General features: G+C 33.7%; 1 protein-coding gene across 6 annotated transcripts in view; it reads left to right on the forward strand.

Annotated features, from left to right (window-relative positions):
* KLHL4 (kelch like family member 4) overlaps nucleotides 1-25,324 on the forward strand; it is a 119,296-nt gene that overhangs the window by 42,138 nt on the left and 51,834 nt on the right. For all 6 annotated transcript variants that reach the window (XR_007474918.1, XM_049705097.1, XM_004283102.3 and 3 more), the window contains exons 2-3: nucleotides 22,373-22,540; nucleotides 22,930-23,066. Coding sequence is in view for 5 of the 6 variants with exons in the window: in XM_049705097.1 (XP_049561054.1) it covers nucleotides 22,373-22,540; nucleotides 22,930-23,066 (305 nt within the window). In the remaining variant the exon portion in view is untranslated. The remainder of the gene's footprint in view (nucleotides 1-22,372; nucleotides 22,541-22,929; nucleotides 23,067-25,324) is intronic.

Consider the following 25,324-nt stretch of genomic DNA (forward strand, 5'->3'; position numbering starts at 1 on the left):
TAGTAGATTGAAGTTAGGAGAGTCAACATCATCATTCCATCCTACACCTGGTTGGGGGCCTTAGCTCCTGCAGAACTCCAAGATATATTATGTATATTCCTTGAGGAGGAACTAGGACACTGCTTTATCACTGCACTATCTCTGCTCCTGCATTCCTTTGTTCCTTTAAGATCATAAGTTACTGGAACTTCCTTGGCGGTCCACTGCAGGGGGCACAGGTTCAATCCTTGGTCAGGGAACTAAGATCCCGCATGCCATATGCACATCCCTCCCACCAAAAAATGATCATTAATTATTAAGACCTGTTCAAGGGCAAGCATTGTGGTTGTGGCTAGCCTTAGATCACAAAATGGCTTAGGCAAAAATGGATTCTGTTATGTCAAGAAAGCCATTCCTACTTCTCAAGGCAGAACTCAGTGGGGTTTTTGAAGTTTTGCTTCTCTCTTAAGTTTCTGCAACTATTATTTCAAATATATATATATTTGAAACTTCCAACTTCTGAGATGCCTGAAAAATTCTGATGCATTACAGCTGTTATAATTAACCAGATCCTGATAAGATTTAATATATGGTTAGACATTATTAGTCTGCATTTAATCTCCAAAATTAATCATGAGAGAGACAAATGAGATAAGATGTTTTAGAAAGAGAGGTGGTGTTATTTAGTAGTTAATATTCTGGCTCTTTAAGGAAAGACTGTCTGGATTCAAATTCTGATTGTGTTGTTTAGCAGCTTTATGACCAGCAGTTTACTTTATCAATCTGCACAGCCTATTTCCTTATCAATGTAATTAGTATAAGAATAGAGTTGTTGATGGGATGAAATGAGTTACTTTACATGAGCTATGAGAAATACCTGTCATATAGAAATTGATTATTCAGTGTTAGCTATGATTGTTATTGATATTGACACTGTAGCTTGAATTCATTCCAGAACATAAAGATTGCTTTAACATAAGGAATTGAAATTCTCATACCTTCTCCTCACATTTCTATAAATAGGAAGAATAATAAAATCAAGATTTGTCTAAGTCTGCTTATATTTCTAGGTGTTACAGATATTAGCACAGACCTTCTGGTATAAAACCTGCTCAAAGATGCCGTGACAATTCCAAGCTTAGGTTTTATCTAACCTTATTCTGCTTGAATTTCTTCTCAATATTCAAAGTTAGTTTAACTGAAATTCAGTGAAGAAAATGAATTATGGTAAGTTTTAGGCATACAGAATACATGTGGAGAGGGGATAAGGTAATGGTTACTTCAAGGTAATAGTATTCCCTTTTGGTTCATATTTCATATTTGTTTTAATGTATGTAGAAACATAGGACAACACTAGGCTGTAAATATTGTCTCTTGAGAATCGGACCAAAAGACCTTCTAAAGAAAGTGGTAGGCTATTCAGAAGTGTTACACAGCATGATTAATCAGCACTTGTACATAGTAGGATCTCAATAAAACTTGCTGAATTGAATGAATCTGCATTATCCATATTATTTTCCACAAGAATTGAGAAAGTGCCATCTTTTCATCATTTGATATTAGGTAAAGAGGAATCATTCTGAATACTTCTGTGTAGAAAAGTCTGTTCATTCAAATTTGATTTATTTTCCCTAATCACTCTTAGCTTGTAGGGTATTATACAAATGGGATTCAGATTCTGTTTGGAAAAGGAATAAAATTGTTTTAAATGCATATGCCGTCTTAGGGCTATTAATTCTATATCTATTTAAAAATTATCTGTAATGAGTACATCAAAAACCAAATGGTTCTTCTCTGTTTATATGAGGGTTATATTTTTGGATTGTATTAATAAATAATTGTTTCTCATATATCTTAAGAGTGTGTCTTCTCTTTAAATGATATATATTTGCGTTTGGCTTGGTAAACTCTTTTCAACAGTATCAGTCTACCATTTGTTTTTGTTTTTTTTTTAACATCTTCATTGGAGTAAAATTGCTTTACAATGTTGTGTTAGTTTCTGCTGTATAACAGAGTTAATCAGCTATATGTATACATATATCCCCATATCCCCTTCTTCTTGTGTCTCCCTCCCACCCTCCATATCCCACCCATACAAGTGGTCACAAAGCACCGAGCTGTTCTCCCTGTGCTATGCAGCTGCTTCCCACTAGCTATCTATTTTACATTTGGTAGTGAATATATGTCAATGCTACTCTCTCACTTCATCCCAGCTTACACTTCCCCCTCCCCATGTCCTCAAGCAGATTTTCTACATCTGCGTCTTTATTCCTGTCCTGCCCCTAGGATCATTAGAACCATTTTTTTTTCACTTTTAGATTCCATATATATGTGTTAGCATACAGTATTTGTTTTTCTCTTTCTGACTTACTTCACTCTGTATGGCAGGCCTTAGGTCCACCCAGCTCACTACAAATAACTCAATTTTGTTTCTTTTTATAGCTGAGTAAATGGCTTTTAGTTTTTTATTGATCTTTGCTACTGTTTCCTTTGTTTCTTTTTCATTTATTTCTGATCTGATATTTATGATTCCTTTCCTTCTGCTAACTTTGGGGTTTTCTTTGTTCTTTCTCTAATTGCATTAGGTGTAAGGTTAGGTTATTTACTTGAGATTTTTCTGGTTTCATGAGGTAAGATTTTATTGCCATAAACTTCCCTTTTAGAACTGCTTTTGCTGAACCCCATAGGTTTTGGGCCATCATGTTTTCATTGTCATTTGTTTCTAGGTATTTTTAATTTCCTCTTTGAGTTCTTCAGTGATCTCTTGGTTATTTAGTAGTGTATTGTTTAGCCTCCATGTATTTGTGTTTTTTACAAATTTTTTTTCCTGTAATTGATATCTAGTCTCATAGTTTTGTGGTCGGAAAAGATACTTGATATGGTTTCAATTTTCTTAAATTTACCAAGGCTTGATTTGTGACCCAAGATATGATCTATCCAGGAGAATGTTCCATGAGAACTTGGGAAGAACGTGTATTCTGTTGTTTTTGGATGGAATGTCCTATAAATATCAATTAAGTCCATCTTGCTTAATGTGTCATTTAAAGCTTCTGTTTCCTTATTTATTTTCATTTTGGATGATCTCTCCATTGGTGAAAATGGGGTGTTAAAAAAAGTCCTGCACTATAATTGTGTTACTGTTGATTTGCCCTTTTATGGCTGTTAGCATTTGCCTTATGTATTGAGATGCTCCTATGTTGGGTGCATAAATATTTACAATTGTTGTGTCTTCTTCTTGGATTGATCCCTTGTTCATTATGTAATGTCCTTCTTTGTCTCTTGTAATACTCTTTATTTTTGAAGTCTATTTTGTCTGATATGAGAATGGCTACTCCAGCTTTCTTTTGCTTTGCATTTGCATGGAATATCTTTTTCCATGCCCTCACTTTCAGTCTGTATGTGTCCCTAGGTCTGAAGTGGGTCTCTTGAGAACAGCATATATACAAGTCTTGTTTTTGCATCCATTCAACCAGTCTGTCTTTTGGTTGGAGTATTTAATCCATTTACATTAAAGGTAATTATTGATATGTATGTTCCTATTACCATTTTCTTAATTGTTTTGGGTTTGTTTTTGTAGGTCTTTTCCTTCTTTTGTGTTTCCTGCCTACAGAAGTTACTTTAGCATTTTTTGTAAAACTGGTTTGGTGGTGCTGAATTCTCTTAGCTTTTGCTTGTCTGTAAAGGTTTTAACTTTGTGTCAAATCTGAATGAGATCCTTGCTGGGTATAGTAATCTTGGTTATAGGTTTTCGCCTTTCATCACTTTAAATATGTTGTGTCACTCCTTTCTGGCTTGCAGAGTTTCTGCTGAAAGATCAGCTGTTAACCTTATGGGGAATCCCTTGTATGTTATTTGTTTCTTTTCCCTTGCTGCTTTTAATATTTTTTCTTTGTATTTCATTTTTGGTGGTTTGATTAATATGTTTCTTGGCGTGTTTCTCCTTGGATTTATCCTGTATGGAACTCTCTGCCCTTCCTGGACTTGATTGACTATTTCCTTTCCCATGTTAGGAAAGTTTTCAACTCTAATACCTTCTAATATTTTCTCAGACCATTTCTTTTACTCTTCTTCTTCTGGGACCCCTATAATTTGAATGTTGGTGTGTTTAATATTTTCCCAGACGTCTCTGAGACTGTCCTCAATGCTTTTCATTCTTTATTCCTTATTCTGTTCTGTGATAATTATTTCCACTCTTTTATATTCCAGCTCAGTTTTCCGGTCTTCTGTCTCAGTTATTCTGCTATTGATTCCCTCTAGAGAATTTTTAATTTCATTTATTGTGTTGTTCATCATTGTTTGTTTGCTCTTTAGTTCTTCGATGTCCTTGTTAAATGTTTCTTGTATTTTCTGCATTCTATTTACAAGATTTAGGTCATCTTTCTTATCATTACTCTGAATTCTTTTTCAGGTAGACTGCTTATTTCCTCTTCATTTGTTTGGTCTGGTGGGTTTTTACCTTGATCCTTCATCTGCTGCATATTTTTCTTTATTTTTATTTTGCTTAACTTACTGTGTTTGGGGTCTCATTTTCGCATGCTGCAGGTTCATAGTTCCCATTCTTTTTGGTGTCTGCCACCAGTGGGTAAGGATTGTTCAGTGGCTTGTGTAGCCTTCCTGGTAGAGGGGACTGGTGCCTGTGTTCTGGTGGGTGGGACTGGATCTTGTCTTTCTGGTGGGCAGGGCTGCTTCTGGTGGTGTATTTTGGGGTGTCTCTGAACTTATTATGATTTTAGGCAGCCTCTCTGCTAATGGGTGTGGTTGTGATCCTTTCTTGCTAGTTGTTTAAGTTGGGGCCTCCAGCACTGGAGCTTGCTGGCCATTGGGTAGGGCCGGGTGTTAGCATTGAGACAGAAATCTCTGGGAGAGCCTATGCCATTTGATATTACTTGGGACCAGGAGGTCTCTGGTGGCCAAATGTCCTGGACTTGGCTTTCCAGCCTCAGTGGCTCAGGCCTGACACCAGGCCAGAGCACCAAGACCCTGAGGTGCCCAGAAAAATCTTGGGAAAATGCCTTTGCCTCCTCAACTCCATGATGAGTGAGGATTTGCTCCAGGCTTCACCACTACGTCTTACCATTTGTTTGAATTATTACAAATTTTGAATTAGTGAAGTCCAAATTAAGAAGTTCTAAAGGACCATTATAATAGTTAATGTGAATATAGAATATATTGATACTTTAGAATTCCATTTAGTAAAAACAAATGGTGATATGTTCATGAATTAATCATTAATAGTTTAATTATGTAAAGCAATCCTGCAATTTAATGGAAAGAATAGAAGAGTTTACTTTCTACTTCATTAAAATTCAGGTAATTTAATTTCCACAAATAATTAGAAAGGGGATAATTTACTGATCTAGGGGAAAGACAGAAGTGCATAAAACCACTAATCATATTAGAAAAATTAGATGTCATTTTGAGGATTAACCAAACTTTGAGCTTAGTTTTTAACCCAATCAAATGAGGGATGACAAAATTTAAATTCCCACTCTTATGGAAATACTAAAACATGTATGATCCCTACAGATGTAAAAAACAAACTTATGGTTACCATGGGGTAAGGGGGGAGATACTAATTGGGAGATTGAGATTGACATATACACACTACTATATATAAAATAGATTACTAATAAAGACCTACTGTATAGCACATGGAACTCAGTACTCTGCAATGGCCTATATGGGAAAACAATCTAAAAAAGAATTGATATATATATATGTATAATGATTCACTTTGCTGTACACCTGAAACTAAGACAACATTATAAAGAAACTATACTGCAATAATTTTAAAATATATATATACGATCTTAACATAATAGATTCTGATACTTTAATTTTGATATTTTTTTTCCATCCAAAGACTAGTAAAATGCTAGCTCATTCTATACTTCCCTGGTGACCACTAAGGGGCCTTGAGATATTTTATGCATAGTAAATATGGAAAACTAAAACCTCCAAAAAATGTATATGTAGAGTAGAATATTTTATAACCTGTGTGGCAACCAGAAATAATAACTTTGTTATGGCTAAATCATGGGAAATAAGACTCCCATATTTTGAATAAGACAGCCATATTTCATTATTATGTTTTTAGGTGGTTTCCTTTGCTCTAATGATTATTGCAATTAAGATAATTTATAATATGATATGGTATATAATGTTTTTATTGTGACTTTTTTCTTTTCCATTGGCTCCTCCTGAATATAGTTCATACTTTTAATCCTGTGTCTTGTCTTTCCATAATTCTCAGCCCACTTCATCCTCATCTGTCTGCCTGTATTGCTGGCTTTTTGCTTTCTGAGACTTGCATTTCATTTGTTCTCCAGTAGTTCCTAATGACTGACTAGATCCTGACAAATTTCCTTACCTAGACATCTAGATGCCAAATTCACAAGTACTATGAAAGACAAAACAAAATAAAAATGTTTCCCAGAAACATTAAACTCAGTCTAAAAAATATATTTTGCTTTTTACATTCAAATTTAATCAAGCTTTGAGAACTGAACAACCTATTATAATGTTTTTTTCAAGAACTTATGTACCATGTGTGAATTACATTTATATTTTAATTCTGCCTTTACAACAACACTCTGAAAAATACCACTGTGTTCTTTTTCTATTAATACAATCACAGGCCCTGAATACTTTAAACATCTGATGTAAACATATGATCAGATTCATTTGATCCTATGAATGGTTTAGAAATAAGAAAAATATAAGTAGCAAACAAAACAGTGATGTGATTCTCAGAGAATGCCAAACATAGGTTTAGAGGATTGTACTGTACTGCTTTCAATAGAGTATTCTTAAATCACTGAGAGGGAGGGATTATTTCAGTTCATCATTTCTACTTCTGTCACTATGTCATCAGTAGTTCTACTTTGGGTTTGGGAATAACATCACTCTGAAAAAAGAAGCAAGAACACTGTGTGTGGCCTAAGTATTCAGATAAAACATATATGCAAATTGCAATAAAGCCATCCAACTCTATTAGATTAAGATGCAACTCATTATTCTGCTTTTTTTATTCTTGTATTTCCTGTTTTCCAACTATGTTACAAATCAAATATTTGGCACAAGAATCTAAAAAATATAAATCAAAAGCAAAACACTTCATTTTCAACCTGGAAATATTTTTTCAAAGAGAAATATCATTCCCTTTTTCATGTGTCTCCTCTAAAATCTGGTAGTGAAGAACATAGTTTTTATCTTTTAAAATATCCATAGATAAGATTTTTTTTAGAGGACAATAAATGACACAGCTTCAAGAGCCCTGTCTTTCTGAAACAAGTTCTAAAAGTAAAGACTCTAAAATGCTGAAGTTAGTAGGTCAGCCCAGGTAATTAACACAGTTCTCAAATGACTTCTAAGTCAAGCAATCCCCAGATCCCTTATCTTCCTACCTTAAAATATCTTGAGTTAAAAATGTGATTTCCAGGTCACTAACTTGTAATGCTTACATTTTATCAGTATCATAAATGATTTAAGAAGCTTTCAGAAGTTATTATAATTTCTGAATTTTTAGTTCATAAATTATAAAACTGCTGTCAACAAATGTATCTTTTCTGAGATTTTCTTTAGAATAAATGTGTACTTTATCTGTACCAACTATTTAGAATACAATACAAAGATTCCAACCTTCTGTAAGTTAAATGTGCAATGTAATGTAAGTAGTTAAATGGTATTGTGGAGTACTAGAAATAAATCAGCCTTAGGATCAGACAGATCTTGGTTTGGCTTGAAACCTAACTCTTCATTTACTAGCTTACATAATATTAGGCAATTTTTAAATCTTTCTGAGCCTGAGTTTCCATATCTGAAAAATAGAGATAAATTTTTAACTTACAGACAGTGAATATTAAAAGACTTAATATATAAGAAAATATATAGCATATTGCCTGACTCATAACTGACACTCATTAGTCTGTAATTATGATTATGATTATTATTATACTGTTAATGTGTGAGGATATGTAAGTCTTCCTTTTCTGATAGTGAAGACCAACATAAAAGACTGTTTTATATTTATGTGGGAATTTTCTCCATAGTTAAAATTATAAATTACATAGCTCATTTAAAAAATAATTTAGTTATATTGTTGTTCAAATTGTGTCTCCTACTATATAGCAACTCTGAAGGGAAATAGGTCATAACAGGTATCCATAAGGCAAGTGTCAGTTTTGTCAGCTCCCACTTCAGCCTCATGAAGAAGTTTTGTTGTTATTTTCACAAAAGCTCTTTTGGATCTAAAAGAGCTAAAGTTATTTTTATAAATAAATATTTTCACTTGGTTATCATGTTAATATTTATTTTACTCTGCTTGAAGAATGAATATTTGGAAGACATTTGAACATTACCCACAGTAAATATATTAGCATGATCGTCAGTCTCTCCCTATTACTAATTTAATTATAGTTCACTTAGATATGTAAAATAGATAGAAATTCTTTAACTGTATTTTAGAATGAAGAGAGGAAGGTCACAAGTACAACAAGTAAAACAATTATTTAAGAGCTAACATTTTTCTATAAAGATTATCATTAAAATTCACTACCATTAGTTTTATTTACTTTGTCCTTTGGATTATTTCTCTCTTTCATTAAATTTTATTTCAAAACTAAGAAAGACAACAGCAAAATCAAATAGCATTTGGAGTATAGGGCACTCTAAGTAGTAACACTTCAGTTTACAGCATTCTCCTGAGAATACCTTTTAAAATATATTATTTTGTCTTTATATGATGATATGCAAAGCCTTGGTTTTATATTCCACATATTTATCTATATTACAGTCTCTATCTAATTTTTGTTTGGTGTATAGATGAGAATATACATTTTTCTTTTTAATCTAGGTCTAGGACTTGATCTTGAAATTGACTTACACTAGGTAGCACATTTTCACTAAGGTGAGTAGAACTGTGATGTGTGTATCTGCACAGACATAAATTCAGACAATTTTTGTAAAACAACATTAAGGTCTTACCAAGAAAGCTTGGAAAATGAGGGTGTTAATGAGTTTTTTTATATATAACAAATAGCCTTCCATGATGATTCCCAAAAGGAAAAAACTACATGCACTCCTGGAAGACATAAACATATTGGAAACAAGTATAGCTCTTCACATTAAAAACACTGTGATATGTTTTATTATCAACTCTAACAGCTTTTTGCTTATGTTAAAGGAAACACTTGATAGACATCACAGATTCAATATATTATGGAAAATGTGACTTAATTACAATAACTTATCCAAAAGGAATCTTGAGTCAACATGTACCAATACTTAGTGAGTGACTTGGCTGCTTTACTTGCAAATGATTATACCAGATTTCATAACTTATTATTCAGCATTCTATAATCGTTCATTTTCCATTAGTAGATTGAAATTGTTATTTTGAATAGAAATATATTCATTTACAATATAAAAAACTTAGGTAGAACTACAAATGTAATTCCTATAAGAAAATTAATATATTTTCCAAGATAGGATCATTCATGATAAAATATTTTTATATTTTAAAAAATATGCCTTATTAAAAGAATTCTATCATTGATGCAGAAATCTGACCTCTGTATTTAACATAAGTCACTCACAAATTTCATGAATCTTATAAAACAAATGAAGAATAGTAATGTTACTAAGTCCAAGCTCATATTGCTCCCTCACAGCAGGCCAGTAAATCGAGAGACGAAGTTTTGGGGCAAGGAATATCGACTTTATTCAGAAAGCCAGCAGACTGAAAAGATGGTGGACTAGTGTCCCAAAGAACCATCTTCCCCAAGTTAGAACTCAGACTTCCTTATTAATACGAAAAGGGGTGGGGCGGAGGTGGCTGGTTGTTGCAAACTTCTTGTTGTCAGAATCCTTTGTTCTTGCAGCTGTCCCCCGTGTAGGTCAGGTCACAATGTTCCTGTAAACCTCCAATAAGACAAATGTTATTCTCTGTTCCACAACTTTTTACCTCTATATGAATGAAATGTGTTATAGATTTAAAGGTCAAGCCTGGAAGGCGGAGCCTTGAGAATGGGCTATTATATATATTTCAGGTTTTTTCTTCTCTGTTACAGTAACATTGTAACAAAATACTATCAACAGTCTTTAGAAAACCATATTAAAACAATAAATAAGCAAACATTTTAATACCATATTAAGAACTGGTTGGGAGACTACTTTCCCTTGCCTCACCCACTGTTCCCATTGGAAACCCCAAAGCATTAGCAATTGCTACATAAAAGTCTTTCACCAGCCTCAAACAAACTTCACACATCAATCTTCACATCTAAGGGACTATCATGTATGCATAGATTGTGTGAATGTCTCATCATTCTGGTTTGTCAACCTCTTTTCAGGTACTTTTTGTCCAGCATGGTGTAACCAAAAAAAATATTAAAAAAAAAAAACCATTAGGTTCCCTTCAGTTAAATAACTTTCCCCCAAATAACACACAGCAAAGAAGTAAAAAGACCACCAACTTCTCTTGACCCTGCTGCTGTTTAAATCACAATTCTATATTATTCTTTCTTGTCCTTGCTGTAGTTCATTAAATCTGTGAATGCTACTTATTGCTTTCACTTTTGTTCCACATGTAATCTGTATACCCCAATGAAGATAGTCAAATGCAGATGCTGAACATGCTGTGTACTTTTCTGCTGCCAGGCATCTGGCTCAGAATTGCCATTATTTCACTCAGGGAAGACCTTCAAATGGAGTCTCACTGCAACCAAATGCTAAATACTTTTACTCTCTTTGCTTCTTTGTCAAGTCACTATCAGGTGTAATCTAGGACTGCCCTTCAGACTAACTCATTCGGAGCAACTCCTTCCTATTGACTCAGTTCCTGACTGCAGATTTCCCTTTTCTCAGTTTTCACTGCCCACACCAGGTTTCATAAAAGATCTATGATTTTCCTGGTGTTTAATCTCTGTTCCTAGTCTAAATTTTACTTTGCTACTTCTACATTCCATCTAACATGTTATGAGAAATCTAGCTGGGGAAAAATAACAGCAGTTACAACAATTACAAACTTTTGTTCATCTTGTTCTCCATTCTTCAAATACCTTTTTCACTCTTTTCTGCTCATCCAGGCCATGTCCATCCTTCAAAGCTAAGCTCACCTGTATTCTTTTTGTATACTTCTAAGGCTACCCTGTATTTTTTTCTGCCACTTTCACTGATTGTGGCAACCCAAAATGGTGATTATGATGATGAGATTACAATGATGACAGTGGTGTTTGTGCTGGTGTTTTTAGTGACTAGGATAGCTAATATTTAATGAGTATTTCCTGTTGTGTTCAGAAAAACCTCTTTGGAATTGGCACAAGTTTACTGATGAGAGGATTTAAGTATTAGGGAAGATAAGCAAATTTTTTAAAGTCACTTAATTAAGTGTCAGAATGGAAATTAAGCATTTGAGTAAAAAGCCTAAGTTCTTAATAACTACACCACACTGTCTCCTCTCAAATTTTATTAATTTTAAAAATGCAATTAATGCAATATTTAATGTTTTTGACATCTCGAGATTTTGTCATTTATTATTGTTAAATACATATAGTTGCTTTCAGTAAATGTTTATAAAACTAATGGAAAAAATTACCTGACCTTATCATATTTAATTTTATATATAGCTTACATTAGTTTTCTAGGACTGCCATAATGAAATAGCACAGACTTGATTACTTAAACAATATAAACGTACTTTCTAACAATTCTGGAGGCTAAAATTCGAAGAGCAAATAAATTTTAGAGTCCTAGATGAAAGTGATTTCAACTTTGATGCCATCATCATTTATCATAATTAACAAAATTTTAAAATATATTATCCCCAACATTAATAACTGATAAGCCTTCATAAATGGCAAAATGTTTTGGTTTTAATGGAAACATTGCAGGCATTTGCTTTGTATTATCCATATATAATATTTCCTTTCAAATAACAATTTCAGTCATTTACAACAGATGATATCTTAATATATAATCCCATATGATATATTAAAATATTTATTTCACACAAAAGAATACATCATTTCTTCAGAGAAAAATTTATACCTACTATAGGTTTAGAATGTTGGCTTAATTTATGCCACTCAGATCATTATATTATCTGCATGATTGCAAGTTTATATTATCTGAATAGCTATCTTAGCAAGAAGAAGCTCTAAGTTTGTGATTTGCTTCTGAGATTTAATTCATACACTTCCAGGACTCCAAATGTAATAAAGTTCAAGCTACAACAGCATTAAAAATGTGCATAAATTAATACCTTAATCAGACATTTACTGAGTGCCTTCTATTTGCCAGGAAAAGCACATGGATGAAGCTTTAACAGCTCTCCAAAGGAGAGTCACTACAAAAATTTTATTTAAGCCATAAGCTTGTCCCTTGGATTGAAGAGAGCAATCTTTCATATGGTCCAGCATCACCATATACAAAAAAATAGAAATTAATTTTCTGTGTAGTTTTACATTCCCTCAGTAAGAAAATGCTCTTTTCTATAATGAGTTTTGGGAACTAAGTTAACAACATTAGAAGAAGGCTAAGTTTCCATTTAACCTCCATGACTCACTTGAAAACTGGAATTTACAACAGAAAAAAATATGAAGCTATTTGAGAAATGTCTAAATAAGAAGTTATGCTCTCTATGTTAGCAGCATGTGGTTCTGTGTCTTTACAACATTTGAACTAAGTTAAAAGGCACATTCTCTAAAATAACTGCATTCAGATTTTCAACTTCAAACTCAGAGGCTTGCCAAGAATATCTTTACAAAGTATCTATATTTTAATTTTTTAAGTATATTTCCAAATTGCCTTCCAAAGTGACCTCCAAAATTAATGACACCAATTTTTTAAGATAATTCCCTCCATTTTTTCTCAAAGTAATTTTTTTTACAAAAGAGTTTTGCAGCAAAAGCAATATTAAAGGCTTATTGTTCTGATATCTGTTTCACTACTACTCAGAAAAACATAAGAAACTCAAGTATTCTCCTTAAAATTAACTAAAATCAGACTGCAGTAACTTCTGTGATTTCAGCACAATGGTGGATTAAGAAGTTCCAGGCATCTGTGGAATACCTGAATAGACAAGGAGCCCAAATTAAGGAGCCCTGTGGATGAAAGGCGCTTGGTGCTGCAGCCAGGAGTCAGTGCTGTGCCTCTGAGGTGGGAGAGCCAACTTCAGGACACTGATCCACAAGAGACCTACACAAGACACCATTTTCTTACTCAAAATGAAAAGACAGAAAAACACACCGCAGATGAAGGAGCAAGATAAAAACCCATCAGACCTAACAAATGAAGAGGAAATAGGCAGTCTACCTGAAAAAGAATTCAGAATAATGATAGTAAAGTTGATCCGAAATCTTGGAGACAGAATGGACAATAGAATGGACAAAATGCAAGAATCAGTTAACAAGGACCTAGAAGAACTAAAGATGAAACAAGCAACGATGAACAACACAATAAATGAAATTAAAAGTACTCTAGATGGGATCAATAGCAGAATAACTGAGGCAGAAGAACGGATAAGTGACCTGGAAGATAAAATAGTGGAAATAACTACTGCAGAGCAGAATAAAGAAAAAAGAATGAAAAGAACTGAGGACAGTCTCAGAGACCTCTGGGACAACATTAAACGTACCAACATTCGAATTATAGGGGTTCCAGAAGAAGAAGAGAAAAAGAAAGGGACTGAGAAAATATTTGAAGAGATTATAGTTGAAAACTTCCCTAATATGGGAAAGGAAATAGTTAATCAAGTCCAGGAAGCACAGAGAGTCCCATACAGGATAAATCCAAGGAGAAATACGCCAAGACACATATTAATCAAACTGTCAAAAATTAAATACAAAGAAAACATATTAAAAGCAGCAAGGGAAAAACAACAAATAACACACAAAGGAATCCCCATAAGGTTAACAGCTGATCTTTCAGCAGAAACTCTGCAAGCCAGAAGGGAGTGGCAGGACATATTGAAAGTGTTGAAGGAGAAAAACCTGCAACCAAGATTACTCTACCCAGCAAGGATCTCATTCAGATTTGATGGAGAAATTAAAACCTTTACAGACAAGCAAAAGCTGAGAGAGTTCAGCACCACCAAACCAGCTCTACAACAACTGCTAAAGGAACTTCTCTAGGCAAGAAACACAAAAGAAGGAAAAGACCTACAATAACAAACCCCAAACAATTAAGAAAATGGGAATGGGAACACACACATCGATAATTACCTTAAATGTAAATGGACTAAATGCTCCCACCAAAAGACACAGATTGGCTGAATGGATACAAAAACAAGACCCATATATTTGCTGTCTACAAGAGACCCACTTCAGACCTAGAGACACATACAGACTGAAAGTAAGGGGATGGAAAAAGGTATTTCATGCAAATGGAAACCAAAAGAAAGCTGGAGTAGCAATTCTCATATAAGTTATATATATATATATATATATATATATATATATATATATGTAGTTTGCTTGAGTGCAGTGTTTTTTGTTTTCTGTACTGAATTCATTAGCATGGGTCAGTATAAAATTTAGCATAGGTCAATATGTAATTTGTAAACTAATAAGGTCTTAAAAGTGAGGAATTAAGTCTTTTAAATTTAATTATTTATTGTAAAGAGCAGAATAGCATACATAAACAGGTGCCTAAGGAAAACTTGTATTCTAATATGGAACTCTCATGAACACCTTTTTTTTTTTTCTTCTAACGGTATGATAGTAGGCCATTTGATTATTTTTATGGCTTTAACTTTACAACAATGAAATATTCGTAAATTTTAAAAAGTATTTTTCTTTATTTGATGCGGGTGGGATACTGGAGAAATGAAAGGTCAAACATCTATTGAGGAATCCATACTTGTCTATATATTGTGTACTTTTATTTCAAGAACTGATTTAAAATTCCTAAAAGGATGCTATAATAAGTTATTATGCCATTTTACAGACTGAATTAAGTGAATTTCAGGGAGGTATGAAACTTGCCTAAGGCTATCCAGCTACCAAGCGGTAGAAGTGAGAATTAAATCCAGGTATACCTATAAAAAAAAAATAAAAAAAAAAAAAAAAGAAGGCGAGGGCAGCACCAGGGTATGGGGTTGTTAGTTTTATAGGGGTGAGTAATTTCATACGCTGATGAGTGGGAGGAGTATTCCAGCTATTTTGGGGAAGGGGTGGGGATTTCTAGGAATTGAGCCACCGCCCACTTTTTGACCTTTATGGTCATCCTTGGAACTGTCGTGGCACCTGTGGGTGTGTCGCTTAGCTTGCTGATGTGTTACAATGAGTGTATACTGAGGCTCAAGGTCTAGTGGAAGTAGACTCGTCCACCATCTTGGACCTATTTTGTTCTAATCAGTTTATGTTGTGTCCTCGGGCTATGTAATTCTTTTAAAGGTTGTGCCCTGCCCCCTTTCCTCCTGTTTCATATTGAATATATAATATTTACCAGAGTATGTTTTAATAATTAATACATGATATATTGTATAATTAATTTATATATCATATATATAATGATATCTATAGGTATTTGTTCTAATAAGTCATTAAAAATAAATGAATATTCTTTTTAAAAAATAAAAAAAAAAAAAAAAAAAAAAGAGCATGGACATCGAAGCTGGAGATACCTGGGTTGCTTGACGTTAATTAGCAGAAGTTTCTTCATTTTTAAATGAGGATAATAATTCCTACCTTAAAGGGTTAGTTATTGTTAATTATATTATTGAAACATGACATAGGTTGATGGAGTTTTAAAATATCTATTACTCTACAACCTTGCCTCATATTTTTTTCTCCATCCTATTTACTTTTGTGTGTGATAATCATAAATTGCGTTACCATGTTCAACAAATTTACTTAAAATTCAGAGTATTTCACCAGGGTTTTATTTTTATGGCAAACCTGTTATTAGAGAATGATATTAGCCTAATAAGTCATAGTTAACAAAATGCCAGGTGATTCTGTGAAATACTAATCAGACTAAATTGCAGATGTTAATGAAGAGCCTTTTATGATTCCAAGGTAGGAGAGTCTGTGAGAAAAGATGAAATATTAAACATACATGATTGAATAAAATTTCTTCATTGAGCAAATGATAATCTCACACAGGTACATTAATTGGTTCAGGCTGTAACCAAGGTTATAAGAAAACAGGTGTAGATGGATGTTTTAGAAAAAAAGGTAAATGTGTCATATGGTCAGTCAGTTAATCATTAATATTTACAGAGGGCCCACACCTTCATGCATGAATGGTTCGCACCCTTTAATATTCATCCCTGGTAGGACTGAAAGAGGATAATGATATATTTTTTTAAAAAATCTGTGGACTGAAACACTAAAATACTTTTATAGTTCACCTAACACTTGAAATGGACCTCATTTCAGAAATTAAGGACTCTATTATAGGTTTAATTTCCAATAGCACTCTGCTTGTAAAAATAGTCACACTTTATGTTTCTAATATGTAGGTAATGTTGGGTTTTCTCCCCCCAGTATTCTCTTATTCCATTTTTTTTTAATTTTGCAAATTTACTGAATTTTTCATCGTTAAAATAATATTATCACACTATAGAAAATATATGCATAACTCTATCACTCTTGGTATTTTACAGTTCTGGTTTTAATTTATGAAATTATGTTATTTAACTTAACTTTAATCACAGTGTAAATATACTTTTTTTTTTTTTTTTGGCTGCATTGGGTCTTTGTTGCTGCACGTGGGCTTTCTCTAGTTGTGGCAAGCAGGGGCTACTCTTCATTGCAGTGTGCGGGCTTCTCATTGCAGTGGCTTGTTTTGTTGTGGAGCATGGGCTGTAGGTGTGTGGGCTTCAGTGGTTGTGGCACGTGGGCTCAGTAGTTGTGGCTTTTGGGCTCAGTAGTTGTGACTTGTGGGCTCTAGAGTGCAGGCTTGGTAGTTGTGGTGCATGGGCTTGTTTGCTCTGTGGCATGTGGGATCTTCAAGAACCGGGGCTTGAACCCGTGTCCCCGGCATTGGCAGGTGGATTCCTAGCCACTGCACCACGAGGGAAGCCCTGTAAATATACTTTTGTATCCTCTTTTTTGTCTCATCTTGGTAAAAACTATATTGTATCCTCAATCAAACACTGTAATGCCTTTGAGAGTTTCCATTAAATAAACACAGAATTTAAAATTAAAAAAAAAAAAAAAAAAAAAAGAAGTTCCAGATCCTTGTCCTCTATGGAAATATCAAGTAAGCAACTACAGATTGATTTAAAAAGCTTCATGGGAGCTCTGCAAGCAAATAAAGGATATACAGCAGCCAAGTAAATGTCTGATCAAGAAAAGGTCACATTCAAATCAACAGAAATTTCATGGCATTTATGCTTGCTCTTATACCAGGGTAGAACAGTATAATTGGAAGAAGGCAACTTATTTCTTGATTTCCCCCTCAAGATACAAGAAATGAGTGGAAATTTTGGCCACATTCTGGTCTATCTGTAGGCTATGCAACAAACTAATTTCAGTTTTGCCTAACTCAATGATCAGATGAGAATAGCAGTATGGTTTGGATGCCAAGTTGGAAGCCACAAAAAGTAGTGGCAGGTATAATAGCACATGAAAATTGCAGGACTACAGACCCATGGATACATGGGGGCAAGCAATTATAGGCAAAGGTATACAAAAGAATATCTAAGGTCTGACAAAGAAGCAGAGGTGAGACATAGAGAAATTAAGATCTGTATAAGCAAGTGTGTATATGTGAGATTGGAATAAAAAAGCACACATGCAAGTCCACAGAGATGCATTCTCAGAAAAGTCCTGAGAACTCAACTTTCATGTTGGGCTGATTAGTGAAATACTTCCCCCACACAGAGCCAGTATGCAAAGATTAGGAAAAGTGACTGTTTTTCCAAATACCCAATTTTAGCAAAAGATCACAAGGAAACAAGGAAACATGGCTCATTCAAAAGGGACAAAATAAATATCAGGAAACTGACCCTAAAGAACAACAGATTTTAAAATTTCTAGATAAATAACTTAAACAACTTTCTTAGATATCCTCAAAGAGCTAAAGGAAAACACAGAAAAAGAACTAAAAGAAATCAGGAAAGCAACATATGAACAAAATAAGAATATCAAGAAAGAGAGAAATTACAAAAAAGAAGCAAACAGAAATTCTGGACATGAAAAATACAATACTAAATTGAAGAATTTACTAGAGGGTTTCAATAGCAGACTTGAACCAGCAGGAAAAAACCTGTGAATTTGAAGACAAGTTATATGAAATTTTCAAATCTAGAACACAAAGAAAAAAGAATGTAAAACAGTGAATGGAGCCTTAGAGACTTAAGAGCCATCATCAAACAGACCAATATATGCATAACTGAAATCCCAGAAAGAGAAGAGAGAGAAAAAGAGCAGACACCTTCTTTGAAGAAATCATGGTAAAGAAGTCCCCAAATTTGAGGAGGGACATAGATTTAAAATACAGGTAGCTAAATGAACTTCAAATAGGATAAACTCAAAGAGACCCAGACACATTGTAATGAAACTGTTGAAAGTAAAAGATAGATCAGTTTTGAAAGCAGCAGAAAAGAAATGACTCAACACATACAAGGAATCATCAATAAAATTATCAATAATTTTCTGATCAGAAACCTTGCAAGACAGAAGGCAGTAGGATGATATACATTTGTCCTTCAGTATCCATGGGGAATTCGTTCCAGGACCCACCGCAGATACAAAAATCTGTGGATGGGTTCAACATGTGGAACCCAGGGGTATGGAGGGCTGACTCTATTTAAAGTACTGAAAGAGGGCTTCCCTGGTGGCACAGTGGTTGAGAGTCCGCCTGCTGATGCAGGGGACGTGGGTTCATGCCCCAGTCTGGGAAGATCCCACATGCCGTGGAGTGGCTGGGCCTGTGAGCCATGGCTGCCGAGCCTGCACATCCAGAGCCTGTGCTCTGCAACAGGAGAGGCCACAACAGTGAGAGGCCCGCATACCAAAAAAATAAAAAAGAAAAAAGTACTGAAAGAAAAAAAATATCAAATGAGAATTCTATATCTGTAAAAACAGTCCTTCAAAAATGAGGGATAAATTAATATATTTGCAGATAAGCAAATATTGAGAAAGTTTATTACAACTAGACCTTCACAACAAGATATGTTAAAGGGAGTCCTTCAAGTTGAAAAGATGTATCAAAATACCAAAACTTATCATAAGCAGCAAAAGCAGTGCTAAGCAGATAATTTTTAGCTATACATGCTTACATTAAAAAAGATAAAGGATGTCAAATCAAAAAGCTAACTTCATTCCTCAGCCACTATGGAGAACAGTATGGAGGTTCTTTAAAAAACTAAAATTAGAGCTACCATATGATCCAGCAATCCCACTCCTGGACATATATCTGGAGAAAACCATAATTCGAAAATATACATGCACCCCAGTGTTCATTGCTGAACTATTTACAATAGCCAGGACATAGAAGCAACCTAAATGTCCATCAACAGAGGAATGGATAAAGAAGATGTGGTACATATATACAATGGAATATTACTCAGCCATAAAAAAGAACAAAATAATGCCATTTGCAGCAACATGGATGGACCTAGAGATTGTCATACTGAGTGAAGTAAGTCAGACATAGAAAGACAAATATCATATGATATCACTTCTATGTGGAATCTAAAAAAAAAAGGTACAAATAAGCTTATCTACAAAACAGAAATAGTCACAGATGTAGAAAACAAACTTATGGTTACCAAGTGAGAAAGGCGGGGGAAGGGATAAATTGGGAGATTGGGATTGACATATTCACACTAATGTACATAAAATAGATAATAAGAATCTACTGTATAGCAAAAAATAAAACTAAATTGAAACAGAAGGAAGGGAATAAGAAATATTGACACAGAAATAAACAAAAAAATTTGACACAGAAATAAACAAAATCAAGAATTAAAAAATAGAGAAAACCAATGAAACCAATAGTTAGTTCTTTGAAGGCATCAACAAAATTGGCAAACCTTAAGCTGCATGAGGAGGAAAAGAGAGAAGACTCAAGTAGCTAAAATCAGAAATGAAAAAACAAAAACATTGTAATTACTATGAGCAACTGTATGCCAGCTTTGGGATAACTAAATGAAGTGGACAAATTCCTAGAAACACACAACCTCACAAGAATGAATCATGAAGGAAAAGAAAATATGAACCAACTTGTAACTAGTAAAAAGTGATTGAGTCAGTAATCAAAAAACCTCCCAACAAAGAAGAGGCCTGAACCAACATGGCTTCACTGGTGAATTCTACAAAATATTTGAAGGGGAATTAATAACAATCCTCCTCAAACTCTTTCAAAATATTGAAGAGGTGGGAGCACTTCCAAACTCATTCCATGAGGTCACCATTACCCTGATTCCAAAACTAGACAGACACTACAAGAAAAGAAATCTGCAGACCAATATTTCTTATGAATATAGATGCAAAAATCTTCAACAGAACACTAGCAAACAGAATTCAATAGCACATTAAATGGACTATAAGCCATGATAAAGTGGGATTTATTCCTGCAATGTGAGGTTGTTTCAACATATGAAAATCAATCGATGCAATACCCTATAATTAACATAACATAGGAAAAAACAATCATCTCAACTGATGCAGAGAAAGCATTTTACAAAATTAAATACCCTTTCATTATTAAAAAAAAATTCAACAAACTAGAAAAAAGAGGGAAGCTACCACAACATAATAAAGGCCATTGTAAAAATCACCATATCAATGTTTACTGAAAGGTTTTCCTATAAGATGAGGAACAAGACAAGCATGCCCACTTGTGCCACTTCTACTCAATATAGTAGTGGAAGTCCTTGCCAGGGAAATCTCTCTCTCTCTCTCTCTCTTTCACACACACACACACACACACACACACACACACACACACACACACACACACAGGCATCCACATAGGAAATGAAAAAGAAATATTTCCCAGCAAGAACTTCCCAAAGCATATTCCTCCTTTAGAATATGCCCATCTCTGATACATGCTGGAGTATACACAAGGACAGCTAAGATAATTAGATATTGAATGTTTGATTGACTCAATGTGAATCAAACCATTTCTTGAACAGAGGAAAGATTAGGATAAGTGAAACCTGAATTCCTTCCATTCTATGGTGCCAAGGGATTGTTCCTTTCTAAAAAAAAAATAAGCAATTTTTAAGGATATTCATATCCTATTACCCTGATTGTCCATACAGTATTGTGACAGAATGTCCAAAATAATCTTTAAAGGTTAAGAAGATTTGCAGGTGAATCATTTATTTGAATTACACAGACAAAAAGAGAGTAATGTCACCCTGGGCCAATTGTCTTCAAAGAAATACAGCCTAAATTGTGGGAGGGACCTAAAATTAATCTTAACTGGTGTTGGAAAATGATGCCTGGAAGCTAGAATCATAACAAGAAAAGTATGTTCATCTTACCATCAAAATTTTAAGCTTCTACTCACTGTAAACCTCTATGTGCTTGTGTTAGTACTTAAATTCCACCATTGTATGAGGTTGAAAAGACATGTAAACAGCTTTCATTATTGCAGATTCAACAGTCATCATCTTTGCCTAAACAGTCAAAGGGTACAAACTTCCAGTTAGAAGATAAATGAGTTCTGAGGATCTAATATACATCATGGTGACTATAGTTAACAATACTGTATTGTATACTTGAAAATTGCTAAGAGGGTAGATCTTAAATATTCTCACCACACACACACAAAATGGTAACTATGTAAGATGATGGATACTTTAACCTTATTGTGGTAATCCTTTCACAATATATATGTATATCAAATAATCACATTGTACATCTAAAACTTAATGTAGTATGTCAATTACATCTCAGTAAAGCTGAAAAAAAATAAAAGATGGAAATATGTTTATTTTCTTGATGGGAATGACATATTGTAAACAATGTTGTGGAAGTCTCGGCCTTGAGATTCTTCAAGAAATATCTCTGATGTGTAATAAGTACTCCATGGAGAAGCTTCAGAATATAATCAAATTTGAAAAGTATTTTGAATCATGCCTGCAATTTCATGCCAAATGGCATAATTGTGATGCTAATAAAAATCAAAGAGGCTTGTATCTTGAAGTTTATGTTTGTGCATATAACAATTAGCACTAGCCCTGCCATTGAACCATGCATAGTCACATCCATGGTTACATTCCAGACATAAATAGTAATCATGACACCTCACTTTAATGGAGGTTAGGGAGCAATAATAGTGAAATATTTAGGATTGGTGGGCAAATTTTAAGTTTACTTTAATTCTATTTATTTCTTTTAGAAATAAATTTAGCCTAAATTTCTACTGGATTTTTGCACACCCACTAGGAGAAAAAAATATATTCTCACACTCATCCCCCTTTTAGATTAGATACACAGCATCCTGAAGAAATGAATGTTAGTAGATCTGAGGAGCACTTCCATGCTGTAAACCATGCGGAACAAACTCTTCATAAAATGGAGAACTACCTGAAAGAGAAACAATTGTGTGATGTGCTACTCATTGCTGGACACCTCAGAATCCCAGCCCATCGGTAAGTATCCTTAAGCAGACAGATCATTTAATGACTATAGCTAGCATGAATGAGAAAGAATCAGTCCATTGATTACGAATTGGAGCATTGAGGAAAATAGATTTTTATGTTTTTATATTGAAAAAGCACTAGCCTATATGATCTGTTTCCCTGTGTGATATTTAGAAGAGCCAAACTTTAGAGAAATTGATGAAGAGAAACAGCACAAATTGTCTAAACAGAATCAACTTACTTAATTTACCTTTCTAATTTCACTACACTTTACTGAACTATGAAAGATTTATGCAGAAAACGTACTCATCAGTGTTAAAAACTTACCGACTATATTTCATGTTTTTCAGTGAGATTATGGACTGATTTAATTTCCTATGAAACATTCCTAATTCCAGGTTGGTTCTCAGTGCAGTGTCTGATTATTTTGCTGCAATGTTTACTAATGATGTGCTTGAAGCCAAACAAGAAGAGGTCAGGATGGAAGGAGTCGATCCTAATGCACTTGATTCCTTGGTGCAGTATGCTTACACCGGTAAGTGCTTGGCATGTATTAACTCATTCAATCCTCACAGTAACTCTATATTATATAACCCACATTATTATTATTATGACTCTGCAAGTGAGAAAATTGAAGGATAAACCAGTTAAGTAAATTTCCTAAAGTAGTAAGTGGCAGAATCAGTATTTAAATACAGTAATATAAAAGAGCAAGAGGTAAATAATATACTATAAAATTTTTGACCATGAGAAAATAGAGCTATTTTAACACAAAGCTACAAGAGCATGTCTCTCTTTCTCTCTTGAGAGGTGTGGGTACATTCTTGTTTGTAAAAATGAGAGTGGAAGTGGGATATTCTAACTCTATAGATTTAGTCTCTTCTTTTGAAATAATAAAGTCATATTTAATCAAACTATCTAACAAAGGTAACAGGATGAGTTTGGGGGCCAAGAAATATTTATTTATTTATTCATTCATTCCAACTTTATTAAGGAATAATTGACAAATATAATTGTAGATATTTAAAGTATACAACTTGATGAATATATATATATATATCATGTATATACACATATATGTGTGTGTATATATATGTATATATATACACACACAGATATATATATATATATGTATATATATATGAATGATTACCAAGATCAAGGTAATTAATTCACACATCATCTCATATAGATAACTCTTTTTTTTGGTGATACTGTTTAAGATACACTCTCAGCAACTTTCAAGTATGCAGTACCCAATACCGTATTATTAACTAGAGTCACCATGCTGTACTTCTTATCCTGAGAACTTCTTATAACTGAAAGTTTTCACCCTTTGATCTACATTTCTCCATCTTCCCTTTCCCGCCCCTATTCCACATACAAGTGATCCCATACAGTATTTGTCTTTCTCTGTCTACCTTAGTTCAGTTAGCATAATGCCCTCCAGGTTCACCCATGTTGTTACAAATGGCAAGATTTCCATCTTTCTCATAGTTGAATAGTATTCCATTGTGTGTGTGTATATCACATTTTATTTATCCATTCATGTGTCAAAGAACATTTAAATTGTTTCCATATCATGTGAATAATGCTGCAATAAACAAGGGAGAGGAGCTATCTCTTTCAGATCTTGTTTTCATTTCCTTTGGAGTGGGATTGCTGGATCACATCGTAGTTCTATATTTTTTTTATTTTTTAGGAGCCTTCATACTGCTTTTCTTAATGGCTGAACGAATTTACATTTTCACCAATAGTGCACAAAAGTTCCCTTTTCTCCAAAGCCTCACTAACATTGACTATCTCTTCTCTTTTTTATAATAGCCATCCTAACAAGTATGAGATATCTCATTGTGGTTTTTATATGCATTTCCCTGATGAGTAGTGCTGCTGAGCACCATTTAACATACCTATTCATCATTTGTATGTCTTCTTTGGAAAAAAAAAATTCTATCCACGTTTTTTGCCCATTTTTAATTGGATTATTTGCTTTTGTGCTATTGAGTTGTATGAGTCCTTTATACATTTTGGATATTAAACCCTTAACATGTATAAGGTTTGCAGATATTTTCTCTCATTCTGTAGGTTTCCATCTCTATTTTTTGCTTCCTTTGCTGTGGAGAAGATCTTTAGTTTGATGTAGTCCCACTTGTTTATTTTAGCTTTTGTTCACTGTGCTTTTGGTGTCTTACCCATGAACTTATTGCCAAGACCCAAGGAGCTTTTATGCTATGTTTTCTTCTATGAGTTTTATTGTTTCATTCATTGAGAAATAAATGTTATTCTTAATAACCAGGGCAAGTTTCAATGTTTACAGCAGATGAATCTGAGAATAGTTCATATTTCTCTGAGTTTCATAAAATATAGGCAGGGCTCTCCCTTCAAAATCCAGGATAAGAAACAACACAAGAAAGTTTGCCAATGGGCTGGATCCCTTTACAACACATTTTAGAGGTTGAAGCGAATACATAGCAGCTTACAGTTTTTATTATTCATTTTTATGGTTATGCAATCAGATAGAATTCATATTAAGGTATTTTATAAAACAAAATTATAAAATAATACTTTATAGTTTATATAATCCATATGAAATATCATTCTTTATAATTTCCCTATAGCTTGGCTAAAACAGAAATATAGGAATATATCTTATCAAAATAACTTACAACATTTGCACTAATTCATCAATAATTCTTGCTTCAAAAATAATACAGATATATCAATATAAAGGAAACAGCTTAAATTGCTCTGATCTTGGTTTTTAAAAATCTTTACAGATATTTTTAAACAGAA

Source organism: Orcinus orca, chromosome X (genome assembly GCF_937001465.1).
Source record: "Orcinus orca chromosome X, mOrcOrc1.1, whole genome shotgun sequence".
NCBI classification, from domain to species: Eukaryota; Metazoa; Chordata; class Mammalia; order Artiodactyla; family Delphinidae; genus Orcinus; species Orcinus orca.